Below are 16,626 nucleotides of genomic sequence, written 5' to 3' on the forward strand. Positions count from 1 at the left end.
TTCACAGTCAATGTCGGTGTACTTGTCATACATGAGAGGCTTTTTACTAGGCAGAGGCCGCTGCTACATTTCCAATTCAATTCCCTCTGCACAACTTGAACTCCCCTTATTCATACTGTATACTAATTTCCTGTGACTAACACACAGCCACACACAAACACACACACAACAGCACCACTTACCCATACTCAATTTTCCCTCATGTCTCTTGTGATACCTCAGAGGCCACCACCAATCAATGCCAAGCAGACACGCCCCCTTGTCAATGGCGACCATTATGGACATGAAGAATGACAAACAGGGTGGAGGAGGAAGAGGGGTCGATGAAAAGGAGGAAAAACCGCATAGTGAAGCGAAGGTGGTCTTACATGAGTAGAAAGAAGACCAGAAGACGGAGTGTATGTGCACGTTTTGAGATTGAGACATTTTTGCACTATTTGCTGGAGAACTGCGGAGCCCCCGACGGGCCCTTGGTGTAATAAAAAAATGATGTGGAAATTCATGCTCAGTTTTGAAAAACCCTTTGAATGGTTTATGCTTTCAGTTTTTATAAATCGTGCATATGGTTTAGCAATCCCTGCACTCAAAGTGACTTTTCCTGCAGCAAACAGACCGCGAGCTGCGCCAAGGCAGCCAGACAGACAGATTAATGCCAGAATAGGGAAGCATGTCTACTATTTTGCAGAAGTCAGTTTTAACCTAATGAATGGGACCTCCATTGTCTAGTGTCAAGTCAGACTACTGTCAACTCATTCTAAAGCCACAACAATACTCTGCAAAATTCACAAAGACTCAATTGTTCCCAAAACTGTAACTATTTTCTGGATCTGGATATCTGCAACAGTCACGCCACTGCCATAGGTTAAAACAGACTTTTCTTAGATAGTAGACATGCTTCCAGGTTTGGTGTCCCCTCTGGTCCTCCTTAGGGGACTGGGCTGTTCTGAGTGCACTCTCATCCAAAACGTCACCTGATACCCTCTTCAACAAACAAAGCAGAAGAACAGTACTTGATGGTGAAGAGGAAGACTAGCATGATGAAAGGAACATGAGCATGCAGAACAAGAGAATAAGAACCGTAGTGCTTTGATGGCTTTGATGTCGCTGAGCACTCTGTAAAAGGTAAATCATTCAAGCACCAATTTTTTACCAAGCAAACCATTACCCTTTCCTCCCAAGACCACATTTCAGAAGAGCTACACAATGCAGATGGTTAGTCGTGGACCCCTAGCGCCTACACCTCCCTTTGGGTTTGAAAACATTTCCTACGGATCCACCAATGTTAAAAACAGCCTCCCCCGGCCCAGCCTCAGCACATGGGGAGGGGGAGGGGGGGGCACTTTGGTTTCCAGGCACTTCCTCTCAACATCAAAGCTTGATTGATGGCACTTGAAGAGCTGTGTTTGATTATGCGGGATGGGAAACACACATAAACACATGATGAGCATGAAAGCATGTCTTGTGAATGCGCATGCAACACACAAACATACACGGAAACAAAATACACACACACGCATGCAACATGCACATAAAATTGCGCAACGGACTGCAATCGGCGCTCATCTCGTACGCAAGCTTCACAAGGGGATTTCACAGAAAGGCTCAACTAAGCGTGTACGTTTCTGGGTGGAAGACAGCGACATGGGAACAGCATGTTTACACTTATAAGTAAGGCTTTTATGAACAATATCACCCCCATCAATCATATGAGTCATTGAGCGCTGGAGAGATATGCAGTTGTGCAATGTGAGTGTGTGTGTGTGCTTGTGTGTCTGTGTAATTTATAGACCAACAGATGTGGTCTGATTATGTTTGCTTTCAGTTCAGATTTCCATCACCTTTACGCCATCGATAGAGAGCACTCCTCTCACACATTAACACCTATGACATCACTGTACGGTTGCCCACTGATCTCACACACACACACACACACACACACACACACACACACACACACACTTACAGAGTTTGTCTTTGGCTAGACCCCCCCTTGAGTCATCCAATAACAGTTCAACACGTCATGTCTGCCAGGCATTAAACAGCGATTTCCACATCTGCAAGGGATCATGTGGTCAATAATATCTCGGCCCCGCCAACCTCCCAAGTCTTTCTGTACAGTTTTTGTTTTTTATTTTTTTTATTATTTTTTTTTTTGACCTCATCTGTCTTTACCTTTTCTTATACCCAAACACTATATTTTCTTCTTCTCTTACTCTGTTCATCCTCTGTCTCCCTTGCCTGCAATTCTAAAGCTGTAACTGATTATAGGTGTTGACAGCTGTCCAATACAGGCGAGTTCTTTCTCGCTGATACTCATTTTTATGACTACCTATGTGACCTGGGTGAAATAGTATTTGCAAATACTTTTTTTTAGCTGACTTAAGTGCTAGACGTGTATGGTTTGGCACATACTGCAGCACAATGAGGAGAGCGTTCATTTCACCATTTTCACTTTTCTGTGATTGGCAGCTTACCTGACACAGATCTGAATTGCCCTGATGTAGTAAACTCCACCCATCTGGTACTCCATGCAGGTTAAAACAAGTGCCAGCAATTGTTTCCATAATCTATCAGAATATCTTATTGTCCTTCCACCATTCTTCTTTTCTTTGTGTATTATCTATCCCAACAAAAAAAAATGCATGGCTCAAATCACAGTTCTGCCAACATCCATTTTCCTCACACAAGAGCACATGCACACACACACACACACACACACACACACACACACACACAGGCACACGGACTCTCTCTCTCTCTCTCTCTCACACACACTCTCTCTCACACACACACACACACACACACACACACACACACACACACACACACACACTCACACACACATACAAGAGGGTGGCGTCTCATTCCTGTGGCTGATGAGAGCAGGCATGATGGGAGTGAGGCATGTAATGTGATTTATAGAGCTGGGCTCACTTTTCAAATTCAATCAGGAACTTTGATTACTGATGAAAATTTGAGACAGGAAATCGCTTTGATAGCAAACTAAAACCTCATGAGACAGAAAAGCGTTGATGTGTGTGTGTGTGTGTGAGTGTGTGTGTGGAGTGGGAAACATGGAGGCTGTCTGAGCTCGCCATATTTGATTAGAGGGAGACACACGCAATCCAATCAGAGGGACAAAGCAGGAACTCCAGTAAATCTAACCAAAGACTGATGAATTATTTCCTCTGGTTTAGATTTTATCTACTTCTCTCTTTCTCAATCTCTCTGCCTCCTCTTGCTCTTTTTTTTCACACTCACTCACCCACTCACTCACTCACTTACTGACTCGATCACTGTTTTTCCTTTCAAAAACACTACAAACACACAGAAGTAACATTCACACATCCATGGACACACATGAACTATACACACACACCCACACACACACATGTGCACACATGGCCGGGGCTGACCCCTCAGAGGTCACTGTGTATCTATGGCTGTCTGGTCTCTTGTGTTATTTTAATGTCTGATGCTGCACATGAGGGGACACTCCAACCCACACCTGACAGCATGACAGAGGGGCCCAATTACCAGCCCCATGGGAGTGTGTGAGGGAGAGAGAGAGAGAGAGCGCAGGAGGGAGGAACAGGGAGAAAGACAGAGATAGCGAGAAAAAAAACAAGACAATGAAAGAGAGAGAAAGCCACAGAGAGCGAGACAGGGTGCGTGTGCATGTACGTGGTAGAAATATGACAGGCTCATCAGTCACCTGTGGCCTTTTAAAGTGTTCTCCATAGGGACGCCTGACCTTTTCACATGATGCCAATAGCAACTGTATGATGAATCAATTACCTGAGCCTGTGGCTCCCAGTGGCCGCCATGTTACCCAGAGTAAATACATGAGATGACATTCTCCCCATTGAGACACCCTGAGACAAAAGCCCATAGATATGGATTGGCCTTTAATGGTGAAAGAAAATCCACTGGTGATAGGAGAGAGAGACAGAAAAAGAGAGAGAGAGTGGACAAAAAGGTAGAAAGGTAGACTGCAGACTGCAGAGAGAGAAAACTTTTGGATGGATGGAGGTTGGGGGGAGAATCGGAAAGCTATGAGGTGAGGAAGGAGCGAAGGAGAGGAGAGATAGTGGGGGAATAGAGGCAGAGAACCAGCCCTAACCCTTCTGTCTGTGCACAGGATGGATGGGAAAGGGGAAGATGGGAAAAAAAAAATGGGGATGCGTGAGGTCGGCTGAGAGATTAAGAGGAGGGTAGGAGGAGGGGGTAGATACTGGGGAAATGGAGAACAGGCCCTGAACTTTCTGTCTGTCCGGCCGTCTGTTTGTGTGTGTGTGTGTGTGTGTGTGTGTGTGTGTGTGTTGTGTGACAGAGAGAGCGAGCGATAGGGGAATATGGAGCCTAATATGATGGGCTAAATGAGGTGTAATGGCAGTAACATAGAGTGACAGCAACTGGGCCAGTGCATTAAGGGGTTAACCAAGGCCAGGAGTCACTGACCTCGCCTCTCCCCTGAGACAGAATTATCTCTCAGTTAGGAACACACACACACATCCACACACCCACACACACACTGATAATGAAGACGTGGTTGCAAGATGGCCGTATTTTGTCATTCAAGAATCTGAGTTATGATGGGAATTTCACCACCGCTATCGCCATTAATGCAGAGCTGGGGAAAATGAGATTGTCCTTGAATTCCCCACTCATGCACTTATTTTCTGCGAGACCGGTCAGGCACTCAGCGAAACCAAATTTGCTACCTTCAGGCTTTGTGACACAGCCGAAGATAATGAAGTGAAGTCTTTACATTGCTTTCATGTAAAGGCGCTATGAATAGTATGCCGTCATATTCTGTAAGTCCCGGTGGAATTCTGAAAGCGCAGGTGAGTAAGTGTATTAGCGGTGTGTGTGTGTGAGTGTGTGTGTGAGAGAGAGAGAGAAAGAGAGACAGAGAGAAAGGGAGAGCAGAGAATGTGTGAAAGAAAGACACTGCAGGCTTCAGGTGAGAAATTAGAAATATTAGCATATTTATTACAGCAACATGAAGGACATTAGAATGCCTACACCCTTTAGAACAAGCAGCGCATAGAAACCTGCCATGGAAACAAATGAGCGTTGTACGGTGGCCGGAGAGAGAGAGAGAGAGAGAGAGAGAGAGGGGGAGAGAGAGAGAAGAGAGAGAGATAGAGAGAGAGCAAAGAGTCTCAATGAGAATCACTCAGGAACATTTACAGTACAGACCTGGTGGGGGATGGAGGACATAAACTCTATCTGAGATGAGGCAAACCAACCCACATAGCTAACTCTGATAGGGTGGATAGTGACACAAAACCTGGGGGTAAACCTGGGATCATTTTGAGGGCCAAAACCTATATAAGGTTATGATTTCTGCATTCTCTGAAGATTTCTAAGGTGGGAGTGGTGAACAAGCTTGTAAAAAGGAGGACAATATCAAAATGTATGTACCCAAGTTATGTGGCTGATGGTTTGCCTTTTCCTGGCAACCTTGACAACATTACATTAAGTATTTTGCACGTTTACTCCGCAATCAAAAAATGTCAAATTGTCTAATGATTTACAGGACGTCTGTTTCCCAGCAGGAATTCAATGACCTCTAGAATCTGCATTATGTCATCTTGAGCAGTGAATATCTTATCACTCAGTCATAAATATGAGTGCATTTCTGTCATATCGGCCTTTTCAGGTGGTTTAAGAATGAAGTTAACATTTCAGAACAAAACAGCTTTACCACTGGGGGTCTCTGGGATGTTACAAAACCAGGGTGTTGGTGTGAGGTCACCTCAAGAACACAGATAAATACTATATACACTTTACTCCTAACATCGCCTCTATAGGGCAACAGAAAAGAACGATAGCTCAGTAAATAAGGCATCTAAAAGGCCAGCGGTCGAGAGTAGTCCGCTAGAGTGAAATCATAGAGTCAGAAAGAGTAGAATGTACTACCACCTTCAGAGTCAGACTGTTGTGTGAGGCATATATGACAAAACAGCAGTACCTTGAATGAAGGCAGGGCATCATAAAACCAGCAAGTAGAGCCCAAAATGGGCACACAAAACGGTTTAAGGTGGGTATGCAAATTGGTTCATTAAGCCAGTGTATCAACGACTGTATTGAGAGGGAAAGTCCATTCTACTCATTCGAACACTATGGTAGAAACTGCAGTCACTGTCACCTGTCAATCAAAGCTGAAGCTTCACACCCATGCTACATTCCATTGTTCAGACCAGCGAATCACCTGTCACCTTTCTCCTATATGACCCGCCCCTGCACGAGTACTCCAGAAATCTCTTTTTCACAATAAAAGTACATCATAGTCATCGTCATCATTATCATTACAAACATTCTAACATTGGAAATCAACACTGTACATATTTTACACTATGGTACAATCATATATACTGTACTGTATGCTGCTGTTGGTCCTATAGAGTATCACATACTGTAATAAAACTGGATTTGGAAATACACTAAAAGCAGGTTCAGTGCAATGCAGTGCACACAGAGAGGGTCCCATTAAATCTAACCTTGCAATTGGCCTCATGTCACAGGCAGCAGTTTTCCCCACAACAGGGGAAAAACCAACAAACCAATGTCTTTGCTTTTTGCTGTAAACATTGTTTTGTAGGTTCAGGTTTGAATCTAGGGATGTTTGCAATAGGTTGGCATGACTGATAACAAGAAAGTGAGACTGTACACACACACAAATCATCTTTTTAAGTAAAATTTACCCTCTCGGAGTGGCACAACTGAAAATCAACACTGTGTATATTCCATCTCGTTGGAAAAGGGTCTGTTGCTTTCATAATTCCCTTCTTTTTCCATGCAGACTATTTGAACAAAGGACTGCAATTGTTGTGACTGACCTTCTGCAACTATTCAGCCTTGGCAACTGAAGGGAAGGAGTATGGTGGGAATGCTGGGGCGAATATTTCCAGGTTACTGTACATGGCACAACACTGGAGAAACAGATACACGTTCTACACTGTGTCAACTCTGTCACGACTCTTTGCATCACCTTTGCTCTACACAAAACACTACAACTTTCCAACACACCTGAAACATGGGAAGGCAAACTCTTCAACGATAACAGGGCGATGCTATTGACTGTAGGGCTGAAGTTTTCAGCTGACAACTGGATTTATCTGCCAACATTTCTATCATAGTCTAGTAATGAGCTAGCAATATCCTCAACAGCACGATCTCATTGTGGTAGCTGAATAGACAGTGTTGTTGGGAACAGACAGTGTTGTTTAAAGAAGAGTCAAAGTTTCACCCTGCTAACTGCACCTTAAGCAGTTTCTGCTGTTTCTTTGCAGTAAATTACATCATGAGTGCAGGCAAACTAGCAAACATGCACCGGGGCTAGTTGCTATGGAAGTGTGTCTGAGAGCAGTCGCTCGGGAAGCCCTTGACTTGGTCAAATACCACACCTTCAAACAACTCATACTTCCATCTTACATATGCTAGCAAAAGCTACATCCCTCTCTATCTCAACAGGTCCATTTTTTCCGTACCCATCACCCCACACATTCATGTCATTCGACGTCTTGGCTCGCTCAATGGCTTTCTGTATACAGAGAGCAGGGGGAGGGGCCGTACATGTACTAGGTAATAACTCCTAAGGTCCACCAATATAAACCTTACCACCAATACAAACGTTAGGTCCATCTCTACGGTTGTGGGACACACAGCCCATATAAACATATATCTACACATATACATATCTTCTGACCTCTTTAAGCTCTTCAAGGTGAAAACTCAAAAAGCTATTCTCGAAAAAGAAAAAAACAAAATGACAGTAAAAACCAACTGTACACTTCACAGACAGTGATGATAATTATATTCTAATTTATTTTTTGTCATTCTTTTTATTAAGAATCTTTTTTTTTCTTTTGTTTTGTTGAGCTGACATGATGTGAAATGGTCTGAGATGCTCTACATGTGGCCTGCTGGACACGTGTCTCTCTGTTGCTCTGTAATGGTGGTCGTGTTGCCGGGACTCTGAGTGCTAAAGCCGGTTGTGCCCATCGAGGATGGGGAGAATGGTGAAACTGCAAGAAGGTGAAGGAGCCAAGCGTCCATGTTGTCTCCGTCTCAGTGTCTCAAAATCAATGGAGGGCGAGCGCAGAGTATCCATTACGGCTCCATTTCAGTGGGGAATCTCTTAACGGGAGCGTCCATTTTGGCTCTGTCTCACTGTGTGTTTATGGGGAAACTGTTATACTTGGACGTGCGTCCCCTGGGTCTGCAGGCTCTGCACGCTGGACAGGATCTTCTTCTGGTGGCCTGCCAGAGTCACACCCATCTTACCCAACTCACTAGAATGAGGATAGAGCAAGTATAAGACAAAATATAAGACAAAACATATTTCAGTACATATTTCAATTTTTCTATTTTTTATTTTACTTTTATTCTTTTATTTCAAATTTTCATGGATGTCAATTGGAATGTAAGAATTAATTTCTGACAATGTTGACCTTTTGGAGATTAGAGTATTTCATCCAACAGCCCCCACCCTACCTGACACTGATGTAGAGGATGGAGTCGAAGGTGACATATCCAGCAGTGGAGAAGTTCTCCTTGTACTGGCCCATCTTGAGGGCCTCCAGCCACTCGTCCACCGTGCTCACACTGAACTCTGGGGTGGATGGGTCCTGCCTGCTGGAGACAAAGCACACTCACTTACAACTCAATTTAGCTATCCACTCAGGAGGTGAAACTAACTGAAATTAGCTCAAGTTCTGTCACCTAGAGTGGCTAAATAACTGTTCTGGTGTTGGGCTGAGGTTAATTATCTGTGCTTAGAATTGCAATTAGGTGTTGTGAAATAGCTTTTATCTGCTCAGTAGAGTAGACTAGAGGCCTTGTGTGTAGATACACTCTGACCACCTCGGGTTCAGTTTCTATAGGCTAACTGTCTTTTGTTAAGATGCTTAAAGCTTATTCTATGTGTAGGCCCTGATTAACTAAAGGTTTGCACTAGAAAATCAAATAGCAGATGAAAAATGTTGTTTTCTGATCTACGAACACAGCGCACAGAGCATTTGCTCTTGAAAAAATGGGTCAGACAGGACCCCACTGTTCTTTGTGCTTTTGCCTTATTGCATATGCATTTGTGGGATGTTCAAAAGCTAAAGTGCAAAATAGAAGGAGGACATCAGGGATGGAGACTGGCTGTTATCTGTTGATTTTATTAGGCCAATAAATAATAACCTAGTTGGAATAAATGTCAATTTGGAATTGTAATTGAGTATTACAATTTTAGGTTTGGGACATTTTGACTGTGGCCAAGAAAAGCGATAAGGTCTTTATTGCATTAATTTTTGTATTTGCTTTGTGGAGAAAACAACACCCACGCTCACTTTTAATATTTAATTATAGGCTAATTATAATTATTATCTCAATATAATTAGTGTGAATTGAGTGAATGGGTAAGCCCATTCATAAAAAATCTGCAGCACACTGAGTAGCCGGGTAACACTCATCCACAGTAATGGATCTACATTTTGTCACAATAGTGGGAATGGGAAGTTTATTTTGCACCAGCAACAAGACTGAAAATCACTGTGAAAATAAAATTGACAGTCTGCTAAAAACATAAATAGTAACCTTAGACCTACTCATTAGTGACAGGTATGGTTAATGATTCATCCTCTGGAGGACCCCTGCGGTGAGCACACAGGCTTGTAGTAAACTTTGCTTTGGTTCACTTTATACTTGCTTACTTGCAGTTGTAATAAATGATCTGTGGCTCAGTAAATACCTTGCACATGCGGGACTAATTACACCCGCACTTATATTTGCACTGCACCTCAAGTTGTGCCCAATTTAGTAGTCTGTTAAGCAGAGCACCCTCCTCTCTCACTGAATTAAACACTGTGTCTGTGTTGTAGTGCTTCTCCAGCTTCTGTCACTTGGATTGGCTCAGTAACCTCTTTTGAGATGTGCTGGGATTTATTCTTTGTGTTTAGAATTTCTTTTGTTTGCTCTTGGCTGTAATGATGTTGAATGAGGAATTGAAGCATATTCTGCTATAGCACTCATTTATAAGTCTAAAATGTAAAATGTAAGCATAATGATATCCCTATGGAGGTGTGCTATGTCCAATACAGCTAGGGAGTTCTAAATGTCAGTAGTTTTTACTGAAACAGTCAAACCAGAAAAAAAAAGATTAAAAATGTGATTTTACTGAAAAAAGATAATGACATTTTCTACTTTGCATAATATCTGACACTGAATGTAGATCTAAAGCATTGATTATGTCTTCTACGGGCGCACCAGCCTATAATCTAATCCAGATCTGAAGACGATGGTTCCATAGAGTAATTTATTATTTTTTTATTATAAAGAGATTTTCTCATTTAATCTCTGTGCATGTGACAGTGAGAGTGTTGAGTTCATAGCTTTTAATTCATAGCTTCCTTCCACTGACCATACTGAGCTGTTGGCCAGCTCTCTGAGGCTGGCTGGGTTTCTGATCAGCTTGTCCAGGGTTGTGACGATCTGGCCGAACTTTGGCCTCTCGCTGCGCCCCTTCTCCCAGCAGTCCAGCATGAGCTGGTGCAGCACCACAGGACAGTCCATAGGAGCAGGCAGACGGTAGCCCTCATCTATTGCTTTGATCACCTACAGGAAGAAGAGAGAGGCAAAGATCAACTTTTATGATCTCCACAAGAGAGGGAAAGGAAAATGTCCAGGAAAATTCCCTTACATCTCTCGGAATTCTTCTATTCTGGATATTGAAAATGAAAGTGTGGCTTTGGTCTCTTAAAGACCATATGAAATGGCATCTTTACTTCCTTGATTTTCTGTATTTCATGTTGAAACAGGATGTTGGGGTGGGACATAACACAGTGAGGAATCATTCAAAATTCTAAACCAATGGAATATCAGTCTGGGAGAGGAAGGCAATTTTATTTCTGATGTTTTTATTGGTTGGAATTTTTCATTTCATAGGGACTTAAAAGATGCAGGCATTGTAGAAGGGGCACCTTTTACTGCATGCACAACATTTAACAGTGCAGTACTGCTGCACCACTGCTTCACCCCTGTGATCAACTGTTTGGATTCTTTTCTCTTTTGGGTGGCGTGAGGAATCATCTCACAACCAGCCATTTGGGACGCAGAGAGTTTTGTTCTACATTCAGTTCGTCAGTATTACAGAAAGGACAGACAGCAGCTGCTGCTTTGCTGACAAGATGAAGAGGGGCTTCTGTGATGGCGAACGTTGTAATTGGAACATTATAGGAGTTAGTTGTAAGCATGTGTGTGTGACTCACATCCTGGTTGGACATCTCCCAGTAGGGTCTCTCTCCGTATGACACCACCTCCCACATGACGATGCCGTAACTCCACACGTCACTGGCTGAGGTGAACTTCCTGTAAGCTATGGCCTCTGGAGCGGTCCATCTGATGGGGATCTTCCCTCCCTGTAAACGGTCACCAACATTATCAATACATCTTCAATTCTGGCATACTGGCATTGGTTTACTCTTTCTGTAATGGTTTAAATATTTAAAGGCCATTCTGTTTTATTTGTAGGATTCTGGCGTAGCACTATAATAAATCAAAATGCAGAGTAGAATTGACTAGACGAATTAAAAGACGTTGGTTGTGGAGAAGCACAGCGCAGCACTGCCATGTGGAGCAGGGCAGCTGGGACTATACACCAACTAGACAAAAACAGCATCGCTTTCCAACCACACGCTCACAACAGAGGGCTAGTTCTGCTCCAGTCTCTGCTCTAGTCCTTGCACTCGTCTTTCTTCTGCCATCAATTCTCTTTCTTTCTTCTTCCGCGCTGCCCCCCCGCCCCTCCTTTGTTGTTGATGCACAGATCAAAAGGGCTCTATACAGCCCACTGTATAGAAGCAATAGGCAACAGACAGGGCATTAAGATGCCCCCGCCTCCTCATACACACACACAAACACAAACACACACACACCGTCTCTCTATAGGGCTCAGTACAGCTTTTTAACATGCGGCAGCTGCCACTGCACCACCTAGCATTCCCCATCTCTGCTTGGTCAAAGTCAAATAAAAGACAAAGCCGCTGAGTCGCTAGGCACTGTACTTTTGTTTCCACCTCCCCCCACCTCTACCCCTCCTCTGTTTTTTTTTTTTCTCTTAACTGCTCTCGCTGGGTTCTTTCCTCGGCTTTCACTTGCTCCTGCGTTCCCCTATTCTCTCTCTCTCTCTCTCTCTCTTTCTCCCTCAGCTTCCCCCGATCTCGCTCTTATTCGATATCCACTCACTGCCTCTTCCCCATCTCTGTCTCGGCCCCTTGCTCTCTCTCTTTCTCTCTCTCCCTCTTTCTCTCTCTCTCTCCCCCATGCCTGCAGCTCTCCATCTAGGTCTCCCGACATCAGTGCGTATGTGTGTGTGATTGCTATAGAGCAGTCAGCGGCTGATACACTCCTCCCAGGGCAATGCTAATGCCATATTAAAAATAACATCCCCCAACACTTCCTATGAATATGAATAAAGCCATCTCCTTGTGGGCATTTTAGATGAGTTACTCCGCTGTGGTTTAATTCACTGACGTTTGGGTTTCTCCATTCTTGCAGTGCTGTGAGAGTGTGGTGGAGTTGCCAGAGCATTTTTTTGGATTGGGTTTACAGGCAGAATAACAGTGGAGGGAGGAAGAGTTAGCTTTGCGTGTATACAGTCATTTTTAGGAATGTTTTTGCCAACAGTGTGTACAGTACACTACCAGTCAAAAGTTTGGACGCACCTGATTGATTGTACTGTTTTTCATTATCTTAAAGCCATTTTGATCTAAAGGCTTATGCTTAAATGCTTTAAATTTGTCTCTTAGACAAATATAATAGTGAAGTTGACGCCTATGTATGAATTTCTTTCCAAAGCCTTTGCTGTTTTTTGGCAAAGGGCGGCTACTCTAAAGAATCTAAAATATAAGATAGTTTTGAATTGTTTAACACTTTTTTGGCCACTGCTTAACTCCATTTGTGTTATTTCATAGTTTTGATGTCTTTATTATTATTCTAAAATGTGAAAAATATTAAAAATAAAGAAAAATGTGGTGTGTCCAAACTTAGACCGGTAGTGTATGTGTGTGTATGTGTGGTCTGTAGAAACCTCATACATCCAAACATTCAAGTTTTCAGAAAAAAATGGCACATTTCCCATTTGACTGCCATGTATTGTTTCGCACTTTGTAATACAGTATTAGGGTTATGCTTTTGTCCAAGCACTGGGGAAACATTTCCTACATGTGGGGTAATTGGGTGGATGATAACTGGAGATAACATTTATTCAGGACAGCGACAGCATGTTGTGAGAGTGTGTGTCTTACCCTTGTAGTGTACGCAGCCTCCGGGTCGTCCTCCAGAACCCGACTCAGGCCGAAGTCAGACACCTTACACACCAGGTTGCTGTTAACCAGGATGTTTCGAGCCGCCAGGTCTCGGTGAACGTAGCTCATGTCTGACAGGTACTTCATACCCGAGGCGATGCCACGCAGCATGCCGACCAGCTGGATCACCGTGAACTGGCCGTCATGTTTCTGCAAACAAGGAGAGAGAGAGAAACACGGAGAGAGATGAACACACAGCGTGAACGCCGACACGAAGTGGCAGCAGCAGGGTGGCGGCGGTAGTGATTAGGACGTAGTGATTTTTCTTTTCCACAGTCAAAAAGGTGAATTTCTTCTTCCGGGGGATCAAAAGAGAATCACAAAAAAAAAAAAAAAAAACCCCGATTTGGATCTGACAGCGCAGACAAAACTTCCCTCTCCGGCGCTGACTGTGCGCCCCGGCAGCGCTCGCCGGATTTGAGATTTGAGATGTCTTTGGCAGAGAGAGCAGAGCCTGTTGATCGATGATGGTCCAGCTCACCTCTCTCTGCCAATTATTTTTGCCCTAGGCCAATGGTCCCCGTTAAAAACCTATCCATGTTATCAGTCACTCTCTCCCCTTTATGTCATCTCTCCTTCTCTCAGTCTCTCTGCTCTCTCCATCCATCTCCGTCTCTCCTCATTCTCTGGGAGGCAACTTCGTATTACTTTGATTCAGTCTCTCTCTCTCTCCATCTATCTATCTTTCTCCCGTCATCTCTCTGCATCTGTGCTGCCAGACCCCCCCTCACCCCTCCCCATCTCTCTCTCTCTCATTCCCTCAATCTTTCTCTCTCTCTCTCTCTCTCTCCCCCTCAGCAGCTGTGGAGTAAGTTAATTAGCCGGTGGTTTTGTGAGATGCTGATTGATTGGACTGTCTAACAAACCTACAGACTTCCTCTATCAATCTGCCCACCACACTGCATTGCCAGGAAGAAGAGGGAGGAAGGGAGGGCAGGGCAGGGAACGAGAGAGGAGACAAACGCGGGGGGAAGAGGTTAAGACAAGGAGACGAGGGAGCCAGACAGAGAGAGGTGAAGAGGGGAGACAGTTGGAAGATGCAAATCCTGTCATATTTACAGGCACGTTTACTGATGTGCATTTCATATTAAAAAAAACCTCAACTAAAAGTAAAGAGGAGAGAAGAGTCTAAATGAAGAGTGAAGGAATACATAGAAAGGAGAGAGAGAGAGAGAGAGAGAGAGAGAGAGAGAGAGAGAGAGAGAGCTACACTGGGAGAAAGAGTACTTTTGTTATTTCTGAGGGAGTGCTTCTTAATAAATGACCAGCATAATTAAACACACATATGGTTGCGTAGAGCATGCAGGGATGAGCTGTTACAACCGTAAAACTGAGTCCATAATTATATTGGCTCTTTATGACCCTCATTACAATACACAGCACACAACATGTATGTGTGTGTGTGTGTGTGTGTGTGTGTATCAGGACATTTTGCTTTAGCTAGTTTTATCTGTCAGGTCTCATTTTATTTTGCGTCAGTGTTGTGGATGGGATCGGTCTCCAGGGCCGCAACAACCTGTTTATCAGGGTGTATGTGAAATCCAATTTAGCGCCCCTCAACCGAACCAGCGCTCACCACTGCGAGTGTGCACACGCATAAACACATCGCAACACTTTACTTCAAGGATGATAGTGTTTATCGTTACGACACAAAGTTTCAGCAACATCATCTTAACACTCAAGCTAAAATAGCCCCACCGAATTTTGGTTCATATTTTATTAGAGTCATACATCTCAAATGTTATGTTCCTGTCATGTCTTCTGCATCTGGCATTAAATGAGCGTGTGCTTCATTATTTGTGTGTGTATAATTGGCATCGTAAGGAAAACAAATCAAGATTTCTCTTTGAAATAAAGTTGAATGCGTCTATGCTTTGCGGCAGCGTTTTAGAAGACGGCTTGGAGGGTTAATGTGATGACATATTGAGTAACAGACTCTTCCAACTGCTTTCTTGTCATATTGTCCATTTCAACAACAAAGCAAAATATCTCCACAATCTTCTTCTGAAAATGGGTTTCAGAGTTTCACTCATCCAAGTGGTGACTACTGTAAATTTCATCCTGAAGCTTTAAGTTTGCCATTGTGTTTTTGGGTAAACTCTGACCTAGAGTCAAAATCTGTGGCTAATCATTTGAGATATAGACAGTTTTTTCAAACACATTCTCTTTTTCAGAGACTCAATCAGCATAATAGATGTCTCTAAGATATTTCTGCTGACTATATTGCTATGGTCATGCATGTTAAAGCTGATTTCCTGCCTGCCCTTTTTGTTTCTATAGCATTTGGAGTTGATTGTCCTTGTTTTTTTTCTCAATCACTCCAATTCTCTCCAGGCAAGCGTCCATATGACCATTCCCAGCTTGCGGTGTTGTATTACATTTGAAATGGGCTGCTAATTATTGTATCCCCTAACTGAGCAATTATTAAATGCTTGCACACCTCCAACCAACAGTTTGCATGCAAAGCAGTACACCTTGTTTGTTTTCTTTGACTACATTATCCAGTCACGTTCAGCTCATTCCCCATTTGGACAATAAACAAGAACAGTCTGTTGCTTGTTTCTGTAATGTGGGCCCTCAGTGCATTTCACAGGTTAGTCATTTCAGTGGGTGGAGGCCAGTCTGATGGCTCAGAGTGATCAGGAATGTCTCTGCCTTCATCCACTGCCTGTTCTGTGGCTAAAGCATCTTCAGCTTGACCTGTTCCTCACAATGTCTCAGATCTGCCCCTGTGCCAAATCACCAGCCTGGATTCCCACTCTGTTCCCCCTCAAATTGAAAAAAGACCTCACATAATAATTTGCAGATAGGCTTACTTGTAGCTGTGATTGGTGTTACAATTGATTGGTTTCAATTTTGTGGTGAAATTCAAAAATCTTTTGGTCTGTGCTTTTGGTGCCCCTGTGATTTTGCAAACCATTGCATCACATATACTGTACCGCATACCTCCTGTTTGCACCACTGAGGCTGATACAAGGGTTAGGTGTGTGTGTCTGTGTGCAATGATTGTATCATGACCCCCTTACTACCTCCTTAAATGTATATCTGGATTGCTTGCATGTTGCATGTAAAACAAACCAATAGCTGAGACAACAGTGATTTCATCACTGTCTGTTAACTTCCCCAACCACAAGAAAACTCAGTCAGTCACTAACTTACCATTTCAACCCCTTAAAAATGTTTTCAGCACCTCACTGTGTCTAATTAGGAAAGATAAACATTATTTGTTACTTGCACTATAATATTTAGTAAAGATGTGTTGCTT

At 43.3% G+C, this 16,626-nt stretch overlaps 1 protein-coding gene across 1 annotated transcript in view; it reads right to left on the reverse strand.

Moving 5' to 3' along the window:
• Positions 1 to 8,169: 8,169 nt before the first annotated feature.
• Positions 8,170 to 16,626, reverse strand: part of LOC139929266 (ephrin type-A receptor 3) — a 77,218-nt gene continuing 68,761 nt past the window's right edge. The window contains exons 15-19 of the mRNA XM_071922119.2: positions 13,302 to 13,511; positions 11,265 to 11,414; positions 10,418 to 10,611; positions 8,506 to 8,646; positions 8,170 to 8,303 (exon numbers count right to left, since the gene is read on the reverse strand). Coding sequence (XP_071778220.1) covers positions 8,204 to 8,303; positions 8,506 to 8,646; positions 10,418 to 10,611; positions 11,265 to 11,414; positions 13,302 to 13,511 — 795 coding nt within the window. The 3' untranslated portion in view covers positions 8,170 to 8,203. The remainder of the gene's footprint in view (positions 8,304 to 8,505; positions 8,647 to 10,417; positions 10,612 to 11,264; positions 11,415 to 13,301; positions 13,512 to 16,626) is intronic.

The sequence above is a fragment of the Centroberyx gerrardi genome, chromosome 13 (assembly GCF_048128805.1).
Source record: "Centroberyx gerrardi isolate f3 chromosome 13, fCenGer3.hap1.cur.20231027, whole genome shotgun sequence".
Lineage (NCBI taxonomy): Eukaryota > Metazoa > Chordata > Actinopteri > Beryciformes > Berycidae > Centroberyx > Centroberyx gerrardi.